Source organism: Monodelphis domestica, chromosome 3, assembly GCF_027887165.1.
Source record: "Monodelphis domestica isolate mMonDom1 chromosome 3, mMonDom1.pri, whole genome shotgun sequence".
Classification (NCBI taxonomy): Eukaryota; Metazoa; Chordata; class Mammalia; order Didelphimorphia; family Didelphidae; genus Monodelphis; species Monodelphis domestica.
The window spans coordinates 108,317,826-108,336,026 of NC_077229.1; the positions used below are offsets into that span (position 1 = coordinate 108,317,826).

Below are 18,201 nucleotides of genomic sequence, written 5' to 3' on the forward strand. Positions count from 1 at the left end.
TGTGATATGGGGGAGTCACAGTATATTGTCTTAAAAAAAATTTGATGGTTTTAGTGGACAACACACTTAATGTAAGCCAACAGGAATATGGCAGTCAAAACAACAACAAAAATCCAAATTCAAATCCTAATTCCATCATGATTTTCTTTAAGATAGGCATAGCTTCTAGAAATAAGGAAGTGATAATCTAGTTATTTACTGCCCTGGTCAGCTAAACCTAGAGTATTTATTCATTTTTGAATACTCCAGTTTAAGGTAAAATATTTATTTTTATAAAATGGAAACTTTCCAAAGGAAGGGCAGCCAGGAGAGCGAAGAGCCTCTACTCCATACCACGTGGACATTCATTTTAGCCTGGAGATGAATTAACTCATAAATAATAACTATCAAGTAATTTAAACGTTTTGATGTGGAAGAGGGAATAGATTTGTTCTAGTTGATCCCAAGGGGTAGAATCAAGAGTAATGAGTACAAGTTCAAAGAGAGAAATTTAAGTTTGATGCAAGGAAAAACTTATTTAGAAGTGGGCTCCCCTTCATCAGAATACTTCAGGCAGAGGCTGAATGATTATTTCTTGGCTGTGTTGTAATGGGAACTCATTTGGTGGGTAGGAGTTAGAGAAAATGTCAGCCGAGGCCCCTTACAGCTCTCAAATTCTTTGATTTTTCTCTGATTCTGTAATTCTGTGATAAAATTCCCAGAAAACAGAGACCAGGGCTACTCCTCAGAGCATTAATATACAAACCTTTGGACAGATGGACTTTAAAGCATTATCACAGGCTGAGCTTTGGACCTGGCAATCCTTGACTGAGACCTAACCATGATCATACTGACCCTAGTCATAGATGACCCTTAGGTTCTGGTCAAAGACTGAGCTCTGGTCCTAGACCCCCGCTGATCCATAACAGATTAATTTTCTATTGAAGGGGAAGATATACAAGGAAGGAGAATGTAGATGAATAAAAGTACCCCATCTAAGCATCTATAGCCACAGCTGAGTTCATAAAGGTAATCCTCTTTTAGGATGAGCAGCATCACATAGGTGATAGCCATTTCACTCCCACCTACATCTCTAGTATTTGTTCACATGCATTTCCCAGAAATTCACTTGACCTTTCTTCATCTTCGTTTCAGTCACATGAAAGGAAGGGGCTTATGCAAGAGGGGCCAATGGTACTATTACAGTAGCTCTCTTTTGCCATCAGAAATTTAGATAAAAGGACCTTCTGTCCTTCCTGACACAGACTGAGTGGAGGAAAGAATTGATTTAAAAAAATGTTGCTGAGAACCAAACATGTCAGATCTGAAAAGAGACTTCAGAATATGGAACATAGAATATCAGGACTGGAAGAATAGGACATGACTTTCCTAGGTTCATACAATTAATGATTGAGCTAACTGTGATTGTCCTGGAAGCATCTTGAGAGAAGCCTGACTTATCCAGTGGCTTTGAGATCCTGAAAGCATTGGTCTTCTCATTCAGATTGTCCCTTTCTTCCCTGGCCTACCTTCAATCTGCCTTTCCTTACCTTCACTGATTTCTTACCCAAAGAAGTGATTTCTCTAGTTATTTTTTTAAATGCCAAGCTAAATAAATAAATTAAAATCTCCTATTGTGTCATTAACTGGAACAGTTGTCTCTGTAGGTGGATGACTGCCAAGTTCCTAATTATAAGAAGAACTGTGATGTAGAAAATGGGGGCTTGTTCCCTCCCCCCATTCTTTCAAATGGGGGAAATGCACATGCAGACACATGCATAAATCACAAAATGTTATTAGAGATACATAAATGCATACAAAATATGCAATACATGTGGAAATACTAATATACATTCAAATTGTAATATATAGACATCCCAAAATTGCACCTTTAATTGTACATGCTCACATAAAAATATTGCACACATGTATAAGGATATGGATTTGTATGATCCACAGACATGGCCTATGTACATGGTCATACTTTCAGGAATGTGAACACTCCTGAACCAATGGGCTCATGCTTCCTGTGTTTATATATATATATATATATATATATATATGTGTGTGTGTGTGTATGTGCACAAGTATATCATGCATGTATCTGTACTCATAGACTTAGGTTCAAAAATCCTTACCCCATTAGATACCCATCAAGGATCATTAGAGGAAAACTATTCTGCAATGCAAGGAAGAGAGAGGGGATAGAAGATTCTGTGAGAGCTTTTGATGAGTTCTAGTTTTAGAAGCAATCAAAGAAATAATTGCATGACTTAACATTTACTAAGTTAAGTAATGCCCTCCCCCATTTCTCCCTCCTTCCCTCTCCCTATTCCTCTCTCTCTTCTCCCCCTATTTATTTTTCTCCTTTCCCCCTCTCTCTCTCATTCACCATCTCTCATTCTCTTTCATTCTTTCTCATTCTCTCTTTTATTCTCTGTCTCTGTCTTCTGTTCTTACTCTTTCATTCTCTCTATATGTCTCTGTCTCTCTATCTCTGCCTCTTTCTCATTTTTTCTCTCTCACTCTCTTTTATTCTCTCTGTCTCTGTCATTCTTATTCTTTCTCTCTCTATGTATCTATGTGTCTCTATCTATCTCTGCCTTTCTCATTCTTTCTCATTCTCTCTTTTTAATTCTGTCTCCATGTCTCTCATTCTGTTTGTGTGTGTTTTTGTGTCTCTGTGTTTCTCTGTCTCTGTCTTCCCTCTGCTACCCCCTCCCCACTTCCATTGCCCATTACCAGACACAGGGGATTATTTTTTCCTGGACAGGATTCCTATGGGAAGTGTTTTCCTTGGGGATGATCGATGATACTTACATTTTCCAGTGTCCCAGTCCTTGTTCTCCTTGCTGAGCTCCCTGTACTGCCTCATTCCCTACAATATCCTGTGGTTCCCATACAGTTAACCCAGATATCTGCAATGTTGGATCAAAGGATGTCAGAGCTTGCAGAGTCCTTAAACCGTAGAAGAGCAGAGCCAGAGGACCTTTAAAACATGAAATTCCCAAGTGAATGACAGGGATAGGTAGGTAGCCTGTTGGATGGAGGCCTGCAGTTCAGAGGATTCTAGTCCAAATGTCACCTGAGACACTTCCTCCAGCTGTTGTGAGCCTGTGCAAGTCATTTAACCCAGAATGCCTGGCCCTTGCAGTGCTTCTATCTTAGGAGTGATACTAAAACAGAAGGTAGGGGTTTTAAAAAAAGTGAATGACATGTAGACACAAAAAAAGACCACACAGGCAAAAGTGATGAAAACTCAGCAAGATTAAAACCAAGCCATTTTGGGAGGGATTGCCTCTCTAGAGAGAAACCATCAGTGGTCTTTCTGTGGAAACTGTATCTAGCAGCATCCTCCATAGGCCAAACTGAGAAACTTTCTGGATATCATGCTTTTGGAAAACATAGCTGAATAAACAGAGCAAAGCTTGTTCGTGACTTGTAGTCAGGCAGCATGGTTTAGGGAACACCATTCTATCCTGGGAATCCAGAGATCCAGGGTTCTGCCCAATTCTTTCAGTGATTCATTCGATAATCTTGGACAAATAATGTCTCTGTTTCCTCTTATAGAAAATAGTGATGATTGTCTCTGCCTGTCCCCCACTACCCCAGGGATGGAGGGTACTGTATGAAGAAATGTACATTTTTTTCAACCAAGAGTTCAGTATAGAAGTCATTATCTGTATTAATGGAGGTAAACACAGAGATAGATAATCCAGGAAACAAGCAAGCTGTAATAAGAGCCAGCATTTCTGCAGTCCATTACATATTCAGTCTCCCTTAGGCTCAGCCCTGTAGGGTCAGTATGGCAATATCACTACAGCATAAATGGAAAAACCGAGGCCACCAGAGAGGAAATAATGTCCCTAAGGTCACATTGCAAGGATCAGATGCGGTCCTCCAATTCCAGGCTCCTGATTCTCCAGGCTGGTGTTGCTTCCCTTTTACCACACCTGCCTTTTTCACCATTGTTTCCTTCTTTTTAGGCAGTGGATAATTGCCTATTTAAAAACTCCTATTAAATTTTTTTCATAAAATCCTGTTTAAGTAATTACTCTCATATAGTATCCTGCTGATTAGTCAATCAGAGACAGCTGTGGCTTAATTGTTAGGAGCACTGGGCCTCAAGTCAAGAAGGCTTGAGTTCAGATTCAGACTCAAGCACTTCCTAGCTGTGTGACCTTGGGCAAATCATTGAACCTGTCTATGCCTAGAAGGCAGCTAGGTTACTCAGTGGATAGAGTTATGGGCCTGGAGTCAAGAAGACCAGAGTTCAAATCTAGTCTAGTCTCATACAATTCCTAGCTGTATGATCCTGGGCAAGTCAGTTAACATCTCATTACCTGACAAAAGAATCCACTAGAGAAGGAAATGACAAACCATTCTAGGACCCTTTCTAAGAAAACCCCCATGGATAACAGTGGTGCATGGAATCACGAAGAGGGGAACAGCACTGAACATAACCGTTAATCAATCAGTAAGCATTTATTAAGCACCTATTATGTGCTATGTATTCTCTAGGTTCTGAAGATACAAAGATCAAAAAGGAAAAATCTCTAAAAGAGTAGGGCAGCGTGAACACAATTAAGTATATGATAGACAAACAGATAGACAGACAGATAGATGGATGGATAGATAAATGATAGATATAGGTAGCTAAATCCAGAGAGAGACAGAGAGAGAGATGAAGGGAGAAAATTTCAGTATGTACTAAGGATGATGCCAAACATTAGATATACAAGTATAAGCAAGCAAGATAGTATTTGTCCTCAAGAACCCTAAATTCTAATGGAGGAAAACATACAAAGGAATCTTACAGGGGAAAAGCACTGGTGACCTGGGGGAAGAAGGGGCAGGGAAAGACTCTTATAGAAAGTGACTCTTGAGTTAAAAATTAAGGGAAATCAGGGGTTCTTAGAAGTAGAGGTGAAGAGGATTTTAAATGGATAAACTGTAGAATTTATGAAGGGTAGAAATATGAAAGAAGATGAGAAAGGTAGAAAGGGATAGCTTGCAAGTTGCTTTGGATATTAGATATAGTTTATCATTGATCCTGGAATAGGGTTCCCCAAACTATGGCCCATGGGCCACATGAGGCCCCCTGAGGCCATTTATCTAGTCCCCACCTCACTCCCGGAAGGGGCACCTCTTTCATTGGTGGTCAGTGAGAGGAGCACACTGTATGTGGTGGCGCTGCAAGGTGTGATGTCGCTCACGTACAGTACTACTTCCGATGACATCCTTTGCATGGCACCTTGTTCTGAGAGTAACTGAATGAGAATGAGGTGCCATGCAAAGGATTATGTGACTGCACAATGGAAGACTTCAGCATGGTGAGCTGTGATATGGGGGAGGGGATTCTGCACTGTGTATAATGCTGCCTGGTATAGTGGTGGTGGTGATGGGTCTGTGCAAGGAGTGACAGGCCCATCACAGCCAGTGCTGCAGCCTCCGCTATCCCAGACAGTGGTATACAGATTTGTTCATTGTATTTTTTTTTGTTTGTTTTTTATAGTCCGGCCCTCCAACAGTCTGAGGGACAGTGAACAGGTCCCCCATGTAAAAAGTTTGGGGATTTCTGTCCTGGAGTCAATAGGGAGTCACTAGAATTATTGAGTAGGAAAATGGCATAGTCAGACCCACACCTTAGGAAATCACTTTGGTATCTAAATGGGAGGATGAACTGGAGTAGGGAGGGAATTGTGGCAATATAAAAAATTACAGAGATTCAGTCCCTATTTTCTAGGAACTTTCAATGTTCATTCTTGTACATGAGGAATCATTCTACCTTTGTGTTATTTTCTGAGTCTTGGTTCCCTATGTGAAAATGAGGGTATTTAGCTAAATGTTCTATAAAGTCCCTTTCTTGATCTGATATTCCATGTTCTAAGACCTAAGGACCATTTCAGTTCTGACATATTAAGACTCCATGTCTTTTTTGAAGACAACCACATACATGGCCAGTCCTGTTGACTAGGCACCATGGGAAGTAGAAAGCATTTTGAGTGGGTCCCCCATAGAAATAATCACCACTTTAAAAGTACTGTTTGCTTCCCAAAATCCACTTCTGCAGTGGAACAAAGGTTTGGGACAAGCATTACCATTTTATGAAAATCATTTGGACACAGTAGTAGTGTGTTATTTTAACTTATATTGATTAATTAATATATTAAATTGTATTAATAAGTTGAAAATAATGAATTTGGAATTGAACCTTCAAAAGCAGCAGCTTTTGTTCAGAAAGGTGAATTGTGTCGAGTTAGAGCTTTGAGTGTTCTTAATGGCAGGGATGGTGTGTTCCTGTATTGTCAGTGTCCAAAAATATTAAAGTTTATCTGTACAAGACTTGACAAACCCCCAGGGGAGCAGTGTTGTGTATGCATGCACACATACATGTGCATGATGACAGCTTGTGGACATACACACATAACCGTAGATTCAAGGACAATTGGCAGTCTTTCAATCACTGGATTTCGCCATTTTCCTATGATACCCTCATGTCAATTGAAATTGCTAATTTCACAAAAGCCTTATCTGGATGTCATAACAAACTCAATGTATTTGAAGGCAACCTCTCCTTCCAGCCACTGACTGGCACTATGACGTGTCTCTTCATACACACTTTCTCACCTTGTGAACTTAGCACATATTTATGAGCCAGCTGGTGAAAATCATAGTAGATCACAGATCTAGAGGCCAATCCCCTTATTTTAAATATGAGGAAACTGAGGCTGAGTGAGGTTAAGTGACTTGACCAAGAGTGACTCAGCTTATGATTAATATGTTTGACTTCAGTCTAGAACTAGGGCTAGTGCTCCAGCTATGATGGGAAAAACCATCTGAAACCACAAGGCTTAGATAGGAAAATGACTCTTTGTCTCCTTTAACACTGTGTTTTTGCCCATCGATAACATAAACCACGCAACACAAACCCAGGATCAATGTCTTGGGACTTTTTCGGCTTGTTCCTAGGGTGCATAACGAAAAGCAGTGGTAGGGTGAACCTGTTGGGGAAACACCATGCCAATAATTAGATTTGTCTAAAAGTTGAAGGAGGTTGCCTTAGGTCGGAGGGATTTTCTCATCCCTGAAGGTCTTGAAGAATAGTTTGGATGATAACTTATCAAAGATGTTATAGTATGTCCTCTCTGCCTCAAATTATTTTGTATTTACTCATTCCTGACTTTCTTCAAGACACTGCTCAAATCCCTTCTGCAGGAGGTCTTTCTGTATTCCCCTACCTGCTTCTGTCTTCCCCTTTCAAATTTCCTTCCATCCACTCTGAATATAATTTTGAACAGGCTACTTATTTACATGGGGTCTTTCCCATATGAATATAAGCCTCTCAAGACAGGGACGTTTTCTTTTATTTTCTTTATCTTCCTCGCAGCATTTAACTTGTCAACTGACAGAAAAAATAAATAGTACCATTCCTACCCTCCAGGAACTCACTCACAGAATGCTCATTGACTGACTTCCCCAGTGAAATGTCAGCTCCTTGACTATCATAGAAAAGGATTATTTTTTATTTTATCCTTGTACCTTCATTACCTAGCACAGTGCCTTACACATTGTAGGTGCCTGATAAATACTTATTGTTGTGAAAACACATTCCTTCTTGAGTGTCAGTTGGATTAAATGCCCTCTAAAGTCTCTTTCCAACTCTTGAGAGGCTAATGGAACAGGCTCTGTTTTTACCCCACTGGAACCAGTGTTGGGGCTGAAACCAGAAGCCAGTCAACATCCTTCAAGACTTGCTATCCCAGAGGACCAAGGATGCTCTGAAGGCCGCTGTGATTTCCCATACACCGATTGCTTTAGATCCCTGTAATCTGATTTCTTCCTTCTTCCTGCAATGCTTTGGCCTGCACATTTATTGGCTGCTGCCTACCAGCCCCCTGCCTGCTTCCCACGGCTCAGCTGACCAGCCAGCCCAGCTCTGTATTGAAGGCCCATAATTGAATTGCGGCTGATAGTAGCCGCCACCTTCAGATCACGCTAATTGCTCTGTTTCCCAGAACACTCTTCAAAGGAAAATGAATTTCTCTCTGATATTTTCTTGGTGGGGTGAAATGAGCCTTACAAAAATAAATCCCTCAAGCAGAAGGAAGGAAAGGCAACCCTGGGTAAAGCAGGGAGGCTGGCATGATCTCTTTTAAAACTTCCCACTCTCAGGGGGCTCAAGCCAGTTGTGGCTCACTGCCAGAGCTCCCCCCTCATCTTAGGACAAAGAACACTCAGGAGGCAGGAAGATGGCAAGCCTGAACCTTTGTGTCTATAAAAGAGAGAGCGCTGGTCTGGGACTCAGCAGGCCTGGGGTCAAGTCTCTCATCTGACATTTCATTCAGTCCTTCAACAGTCATCTTTTAAACATTATGCGCCAGGCACTGTGCTAAGTGGTGGGAATAGAGAGAAAGGCAAAAACATGATCCCTGCCCTCATGGAGTTTCCATTCTCTCGATGGAGACAGATATCCAAATGACTATGTACATGCTATGAATTTGTGTGTATGTGAATATATGTAGAATATGTAATGTACACACATGTACACATTAAGCGCACACAGGGCTTAGGACAGTGCCTGGCACAAAGTAGATGCTTCATAAATCCTACAAGACTTAGTGAATGGGTGGCAATATCAGAGGGAAGGTACTAGCATTAAGGGGAACTAAGAAGGACCTCTGGCAGAAGTTGGATCTAAGCTTAAAGAGAGCTAGAAGGCAGAGGTGAGGAGGGAGAGAATTCTAGGCAGGATGGACAGTCAATAAAAAGGCACAAGGTTAGGCCCCTCCATCCTGGCCCTGGGACATCTTCTTTCCCTGGTGCGTAGCTCCCTCTGCTCCAAAGCTCCTTGTGAGAATCCTAAAACATACCCAAGCAAGAATTCTCTCTATGACGTGCCTAACAAGTAGTAGTCCCTTGCTCTTTGCTAGAAGACTTCCACTGGGACTCCCATGGCCTTATTCCTGAAATAGCTCATTTGACGTTTGTCTAGTTCTAAATGTTAAAATCTTTTCTCTTTCTTAGAGTGAGTCTAGATTTGCTCCTTAGCACGCCCTCCATCACTCCTTTATGGTTTCTGAGGCCATGGAGAAAAAGTCCAGTTCATTTTCCCAGCGTTAGGGCTGAAACAAGAAGCCATCCCAGACCTGCAGGGCTTGTAACCCCAGTAATCCAAGGACGCTCTGAAGGCCGCTGTGATTTCCCACATATAGATTGCTTTAGATCCTTGTAATCTGATTTCTTCTTTTTTTCCTGCAATGCTTTGGCCTGCATAGTTATTGGCTGCTGCCAAGGATGCTATTTCTTCTTGATAGCCTTTCAAATACTTGCAAACAGCCATCATGTCACTCAAAGTCTTATCTTCTCTAAGCTAAGTAATCTTAATTTATTCAAGTGATCTCCAAATGGCATGAATTTGAGATTCTTCACTGTCCTATCCACTCTTCTCTGTATACTCAAAACCAAAAAGAGTCTTTCATCTTCTTTTGTGTGTCCTAAACTCCTTTGGAAATCTGGTAAAGCCCTTGGATCCCTTCTCAGAATTTTTAAGTGCATAAAATAAAATATATAAGATTACAAATGAAACTAGTTATATATGTATATATTGAAAAATGTATATATGTGTGTATTATGTAAATACATACATATATATACACACATGCATTTGTCAAAATAGGTTTAAAAAGCAAATTCAAAGAGGCCCTGAAATCCATCCATAGACTCCTTGAACCCTTGCCCTAACTCTAAAATTTGTGCCCAGAATTCAACACAATATACCAGAAGTGACTTCACCAGGCAGAGTACAACAGTTTATCACCATCCTGGTCTTCATCTCTTGCCTCTTTTAACATAACCATATTTTATTAACTCTTCTGTTTGCTGTATCTCACTGGTGAATCACATTACATATGAAATCCACTTAAACCTTCAGGTTTCTTCTTTTCAGTTGAGCTACTTTCTAGCCATGCCTTTCCTGTATTATATTTGTAAAGTTTATTTTTTGCACCTGAAAATGACTTTACATTTATTATTAGGAAACTTTTCTGTGCTGAATTAACGCAATATTCTAGGGTTTAGAGCATCCTTTTGAATCCTGTTTTTCTCATCTAGTGACTTTTCCAGATTCCCACAGACAGGAAGCCTGAATTCAAACCTAGAACCTCTGACCTCAAATCCAGCATTGTTTCACCCACCCACTGCCTCTTCTGAGCATCCCCAGCATCCTTCTATAAATCCCTCAGGAGGAAGCCCTTCCCTTTACTGGTTTCCTGATGCTGCTTCATGATGATAGCAGTAATAATGGTGATGAGAATGAAGAATATAGTTAGCTAGCATTTATAGAGTGCTTTAATGTTTGCAAAGTGTGTTACACACCTTCATTTACTTGTTCCCTCTGAGGTGGCTTATCCCCATTTCTTAGATGAGGAAATGGAGACTGAGAGATACTCACTTTAGAGCACTGCCTCCTCGGATCTCCCCTCTAAAGGCATGGGTCTTCTCTCTCCAGGGTCCTGATGGTGTGTTTTCTTACTATCAGGGATCCTAGATTTTGGGACTGGGAAGATTTGTCCTGCTTTCCACATTCTGAGGAGAACATGAGTTTCCTTTGAGTGATGTTTATCCGTATGTACCTTTGCAGAGCTAAGTGGTGGGGAGTGGAGAATTCCTGGCAGGTCCTGATAGGAAAGGATAAGAATCTGCTTCTTCAGGCTTATCCTGATCTAGGCTCCTGGGTGACCATTGTAGTTCTGGGATCCCAGGTGGGATTTCCAGGCGAGGCAGAAAACCCTAAGAAGTAACAGGATCTGTCACTGGGGCATGTAAGTCAAAGAAAGAGATATTCCAAGTTGGTGCTCAATTAGTCAATTCATCAACAAGCATTTATTAAATACCTACTACATACCAAACATCATGATACACACTGGATTTACAGAGACCAATATTAAGTAGTCCCTGACCTCAAAAGAACTTTTTTTTAATCAGTGAAGATTACAATACATAAATATATATAATGCATGCATAGATATTTATGCCCACAGACACGGACATAAGCACACTGACATTTACCAGAACAACCAACGTTCCAGACTCTCAGAGTTGGAAGATATGTATATATAAACATATCTCATGGAATGGATGCACATGGATGCTGTAGGCATATGTTTAAACAACTAGGAGGTACAGCGAATAGATGGTTGGGTCTGGAGTGAGGAAGACTCATTTTCCTGAGTTCAAATCTAGTCTCAGATAATTAATAACCCTGTGGCCCTGGGCAAGTCATTTAACCCTGTTTGCCTCAGTTTCCTCATCTGTGAAATGAGCTGGGAAAAGAAATGGCAAACTCTTCCAGTATCTTTGCCATGAAAACCCTAAATGGGGTCACAAAGAACCAAGCATGACTAAAAATGACTGAATAGCAAATATACATGCACATATGTGTGTATCGTATTATATATGTATATATACATATATATACACATATATATATGTACATCATAGTCATTCTCGATCACCGAGAGACTACCACTATATATGTACATATATAAACTATTAAAACTATACCAAGACTTTGGGGTCATCATATACATATTTATATGTTTATATGTGTGTATATATATTTACATAAACATGTATAAAATTATTTATCTATTTATGTTTTTGTTTATATATATACATATCTGTGTGTGTGTGTATACTTACAGGTATTAGGAGGGTGGATAAAGGTGTTTTCATAGACTCTGGTGCTAGAACAGAAACTTAATAATAAATAAGAGCTAGCACTTTGTTTCCAACAACCCTGGCAGGTGGATGCTATTATTATCTATGGGGAAACTGAGGCAGCCAGAGGTTAGGTGACTTACCCAGGGTCACCCAGCTAAGAAGTATCTTTGATTTTGCCTCATTCTAGGCCCAGTGCTCTGTCCAGTGCCTTGGATGATGGTGACATATATCCAAAGCCAAACCTTAACAGAGCTAGACCAAAGAGCCCTGAATCTAAAATTAAAAAGAACCCCTGACCTTTAGACCTAGATTTGCCACTGACTTACTGAGTGACTTTGAGCCAGTCACTTTCCCTCTCTCTATGCCTTTTTGTCCCCCTCAATAAAATGAAAATAACTTACTGTGTGGACTTTTATGATTTTTTAGAACTCTGTGGCCATGAATACCAATAAATTCTATTCTTTGGATTTTCCAGGGAGAGAAATCAGCATAAGGAAGAAAAAAGAGTGTCTCTCAGATTGTATGGAGGAAAATTGGGGGAAGGGAGGTTGTACCGTCTCTACCTCAGCCTATAATTGAGGTTCAGAGAGACTGCCTCCAAACAATTTTTTGGAGCTTGTTTATTTCTATTTTTTATTTCCTCCTCACCCTCCTCCCCAGGACTGAAGTAATTTTATTTATACAATGTCATTTTTTGCTTCTCTGCCCTCCATTTCTTTGGTAGCTGAAGAAAAAAGAAATACACATACCAATATACACTCCCATGTACACACTCATACTTACATGCATGCTCATGCATAGAGAGACAGAAGTATATATAAACTCAGACATTTGCACACAGTCATGTGCCCACAGACACAGACATATGCAAACTGACATTTCCAGTGCAAATTGACGTTCCAAAATTTCAGAGTTGATAGGGACTTCAAAGTCTATCCAGTCCAACCCATAGGGATAGATTTTAATGATCTAGGAAATTCCTGGATTAGGAAACCTTCTCTAGCAATATATGTTGGCACTGGCTTTACAAGTCTTCAAGGGGTGCCAGAGCCCTAAGAATATAAGTCATTTGTCTTGACACAGAGATAGTATATATCAGAGATAGGACTTGAACTCAGGTCTTCCTGGCTTTGAAGCCAGCTCTCTAGACAAACCTTTAAGCACTACATAAAAGCTATTACAATTATATTCATCATCATCATCTTCTTCTTCTTCATCAGTAGTAAGGGTAGTGGTAGTAATAATGGTAATAGTAGTAGTAGTAATAGTAGTGGTAGTAATAATGATGGTAGTAGTAGTGTAAATCTTGAAATTTCTCAGACTTGTGAATGTTAAAAATTTCCCCATCGGGGAATTCTCAATTGGAACAATTCCCTACTAGGAACATACCCCATTTTGACTGTGAGAACTCGCCAGGATCAGAAATGGGAGGACCTCTACTCCACCCGTACTTAAGACCGCTTTAGGGGAGAAAACTCCTTGCTAAACAATGAAAGTACTTGGACCCATGCTTATGATGAGGCAGGGAGTTCTTTGAGCCATGCCTGTTTTTAGAATTGATACAATGGGATGCTAGGTACCTATAAAGGTCGGACAACTTGTAAACTTGCCAGGAGCAAAGAGGTGAAAATTTATTCAGAGGTTTTCTCTTGAGGGGATTAGTCAACTCAGCTGTGTTTTCTCTGGTTCAGATTTACTGAGGGGATTAGTTGACCCAGCAGTGTTTTTTCTGATTCAAACTTACTAAAGAGATTAAGTTGACCCAGCAGTGTTTTTAGAATGGCTTGTCATTTGGAAAACATCTACAGTGATTGGTAGATGTAAGGACTTAGGGGAGGTGACATAGGAGAAAACCCCCTATATAAGAAAAAGCAGAATCTCTTGAAGGACAATCCTTTTGGAGAAGTCTCTTGTGAGAATCCTTTTGGAGAAGTCTCTTATGAGAATCCTTTTGGAGGATCTCTGATGAGGATCGCTTGGGAAGAATCTCTTGAGAGAGGCTCTGGGGAAGGGAAGCTCTTGGAGCACAATCTCTAAGGAGGTCTCGCTGGAGCTCCTCTGAGGGGATTCTGTCCCTCTGGAGGCTCTGGAGAGAGGCCCTTTGAAACAGTCTCTGGCTGGAAGGCTCTTTGAGGAGGACTCTGGCTGTAACTCTCTCTGATGAAGTCAGCTGAGATGGAGCTGTCCTGGTATCACTAGAATCCTTGCTTAGACAGACCTTGTGGTGAGTGATAAAAAACTGACTGACTGATCTCTCTCTTAAGACTCAGGTCTAGGCCATGTTGGCTTAAGGCCCTTCATACTTATTTCTTTTTTTCTCTCTTTCTCTCTTTTCTTTAATTCCACATTTGTATTAATTAAAATCTCTATAAAACCCAGTTGACTTGGGTATTTGAATAATTGGGAATATTTCCCTGGCGACCACCTTATATTTTGATTTAAAACCAAGACACTGTAGTGAAACATTTTCTGCATTCAAATTTACTCACCCACTCTTATATCTAGCATAATTTGTATCTATCAACCATTTTAATTATAACAGTTTATGTCTCCCACTCTTTTAACTGCAACAGTTTATGGGTAACAACTATTTTAAATCTTACAGTAGTAATGGTGGTGGTGGTGGTGGTAGTAGTGGTAGTAGTAGGAGGAGGAGGAGGAGGAGGAGTAATAGAAGTATACTACACTTCATCTCAACCATATCTTTCTGATCAATCCTTAAGCAAAAATACCCCCTGCTCCCTTGATGGCAAAAGTTTTTCAACATTTGTTTAAAAACTTTCAGTCGGGGAAAGCCCACTCACCTTTCCAAACTCTACTTTGGGATAACTCTATAGAAGTTTTCCTTATAGGAAACCTAAATCTATCACTGAATCTTTCACCCTTTGTTTCTATGTCTATCATTCTGTGACTAAGCAGAACAAGTCTAATCCCTCTTCCAAACAATGACCTTTCAAATATGTGAAGACACTCACTATATTCTAGTGCCATCTTGTTTTATCTAACTAGCCATCCTGAGGTCCTTCAAGTAATCTCATGCACTCCTGTAATCCTTCTGGTAACCCTATTATAGATATGATCCAGCTTGTCATTGATTTTCCTAGAATAATTACTTAGTTCTGAATAGTTATCCAGATAAGTTCTACTATGACTTTATTTACACTGGACATTGCCTCTTTTAATGCAGGATGGCTTTGGCTTGGGGGCTGCTGTGTCACACGCTACTGAACTTAGATTTAAACTAGAGAATCAAGATTCTCTTTGACAAGAACTGTTATCAAGCAATATTTCTCTCATTTTATTTTTGTGAAGTTGATTTTAAAAAAAACATCTTTACATTTATTCAGATTAAATTGCTTATTAAGTTTGGGCTATCATTTGGTTCAATTCAATAAAAATGTGTTAAGAACCCATGGCATCCAATATATCATGCAAAGTTTTGGAACTTAAAAGACAAAAACAAAAGTTTCTCAAGAAGCTTTTCTTCTATTGGAAAAAATACAGCCTGTACAATAAGTAAATCTGATGTGTTTGGAGGGTGGATTCCATTACTGAGTGGGTTCAGGGAAGGCATAGGGTGGTGGCTCCTGAGCCAAGTCTGAAAAGAAGAACAGAGTGCAGGGAGATGGGGTGAAAAATCTTCTCTGACCATAATGGGTTGAGATGGAACATTATTTCCTGTTTGGTAGTCCATTTCAGCTATGGTGTAGATTTGGGCAAAGAAGATTCAATAAGTCTGGAAAGGGAGGTTGGAGTCAGATGATGGAGGGCCTTAAAGTACAAGCTGAGGAGTATGTGAGCATGACAATATTTTACATCATTCCCTTTTTGAATGATGCATGCTCCAGTTCTATTCCTTGGATCAGACAAGCCAGCATTTCTTCATGTGTGTACACTTATGTCTATGTATGCCCACATACGTGCATATGTGGACATGAATATGTGTAACCTTCATTAAAAGAGGCACATTTTCTAAAGCAAAGTCCTTCTAATACTCTAATTTGTCAGACTTCATCTGGAGTGTTGTGTTCACTTTTGATCATCTCTCTTAAGGAAACACATTAGCAAGTTTTCTCTTTGTCCAAACAAGGACAATCAGGAAGTTTTGTTATTTTGTCATTTTAGTGCTGTCTGATTCTTCATGACCCCTTCTGGGATTTTCTTGACAAAGATACTGGAGTAGTTTGCCATTTCAACAATTTTGTCATTTTAGCTCATTTGACAGATAGGGAAACTTAGACAAATGGGATTAAATGGCTTACCCAGAGTCAGCTAGCTAGTAATTGTCTGTGGATAAATTTGAACTCTGGAGGATGAGTTTTTCTACCTCCAGGCCAAACCCTTTATCCACTGTGCCACCTGGTTGCCCCAATCTGGATGTTAAAGGGGATTGAAAACTATGGCCTATTCAGATCAGTTGAAGCAATTGAAGCTGTAAAGCGTGGAGAAGAGGGCTATGGTTACAAAGGAGTTGTCTTCAAGTCCATGAAGGGTTCTGATGGAAAAGAGGCATCAGGACTTGCTCTAGCTTGCCTACAAGGGCAGAACTAGGAATAATTTTTAAAAGTTTCGGAGAGAAAGGCTTCATCTTTGCCTACGGAGAAACTCCCTCTTAGAAATATCAAGAATTAGAATTAGAATGCCTTAAGAGGTAGCACATTCACCTCAGGAAAGGTCTTTGAGCCGAGGCAGGAAGGCCACTTCTTGGAGAGGATAGAGATGCTCATGATGAGCAGAACTTAGAGCAAATGCCCAATCATATGCCTTCTAAAGGTAAAATTCTGATTCAGTGATTCCTTAATAAAATGCAGCCTCTGCTCACATTGAATTTAGCATCCAGCAGGACCAGATAAAGCATACGTAAATATGTAATACCATAAAATGACTATACAGTGACTATGATGGAGAATAGAATCAAAGGAGAGTATAAAATAAACAATGTTTGACACCCAAAGAAAATGAAATCCCTTTTCTCTTGGGCTCTCCAATTCTTAGGCAGGCTTACTCATTTTAAACAATGACTTGTACTAGTTTTGTTTTGTTTTGTTTTGTTTTGTTTTTGTTTTTTAAAGGAAGGCACAGCTAAATGGCTCAGTAGATAGAGAGATTCTGGGTTCAAATATGACCTCAGACTTCATAGCTGTGCAGCCCTGGGTAAATCACTTAATCCCAGTTGCCCAGCCCTTCCCACTCTTATGCTTTGGCACCATTACTTATATGAATCCTAAGATGGGAGGCAAGGATTTTCAGAACCAAAACCAAAACCAACAACTCGTCCTGTTTTATCCTATGCTTAGTCTTCTTTCTTCTTTTGATTGTGAATGTTCTTCTCCCCAGGTTTCACTCTGCTCTCTTTATGTCTTTTCTATTTCCCCCAGTAGAGAACTTTTTTAGTGCTGGGCCTGAATCTATTCCTTATTGGTTATGAGTGCAAGTATCTTAATCTTTTTCTATGTGTCACTACCCAGGAAAGGGCAGTCCAGCTGTCCTTTTCTGGCATGGCATCTTTCTCCTCTATCCTACAAACTAAGTCCCTAACTCCATGGCCTTCTCTTTTGCAGAGTGATATGCTGGATGTGAACCAGATCATCAAAGATTTGACTTCCCTGGTCCCTGAGCACGGCGACATGCTTGGTATGTATGCTACGAATATGCTCAGCTTTCTAACTACCAAATATCTTCTGCCCTACTGCCCCATCTGGAGCAGGGGCTGGACAAATGCCCTCTTTTAAAACCTTTACCTTCTGTCTTAGTATCAATTCTAAATATCAGTTCCAAGGCAGAAAAGCAGTGAGAGCTAGGCAATTGGGGTTAAGTAACTTTTTGAAGGTTATACTGCCAGGAAATGTTTAAGACCTAATTGGAACCCAGGTCCTCTCATCTCTAGGCTTGGCTCTCTATTCACCGAGTCACCTAGATGCTCCTGACAAACATCTTTTGAATCAGAGACTTATGAGGGGGGAAAAGTATGAATAAATTACATAAACATATGAAAAACCCAAATCTTAGCCTCTGAGGCTATGCGAATGTAAGACTATGAGATGTGATGTCTGATCACTGGCTGGTTCTCCTTCTCCCTAAGCTCCAAAGAGATTGGAAAAGATAGAACTACATTAATAACAGCAATTTAGGACCTGTCAGAACTTGTATAGCCTTTGGGAGCCCTGGGTCACATCTACACATGAAGGAGACATTTGAAAGAAGCTTTTGGGAAGCTATTAAGGATAACCATAAAAAAAAGATTAGATGAGGTAAAGCATTTATTAATCACTTAATATGTGCAGGCCAATTCATCCCTTCTGGAGGTAAAATTCTATGAGTAAGTGACTAATAAAATGGGATCCCTGTTTGCATTGAATTTACCAGGTAGCAGAACCAGATAAAACTACTTAGCACTAAGAATGTAAATATGAGTCAGAAGAAAGTCAAAATTTGCCTTCAGGGAGCTTACTTTCAGATGAAGGAAGACAATGCATAAAAGGGCAAGGAAGTGTGGAG

At 40.0% G+C, this 18,201-nt stretch overlaps 1 protein-coding gene across 4 annotated transcripts in view; it reads left to right on the forward strand.

The window, feature by feature from the left end:
* The window catches only part of TSNARE1 (t-SNARE domain containing 1), a 298,847-nt gene that overhangs the window by 263,616 nt on the left and 17,030 nt on the right, over positions 1–18,201 (forward strand). For all 4 annotated transcript variants that reach the window (XM_016431917.2, XM_056820748.1, XM_056820747.1 and 1 more), the window contains one exon: positions 17,265–17,337. In XM_016431917.2, the coding sequence (XP_016287403.1) occupies positions 17,265–17,337 (73 nt within the window). The remainder of the gene's footprint in view (positions 1–17,264; positions 17,338–18,201) is intronic.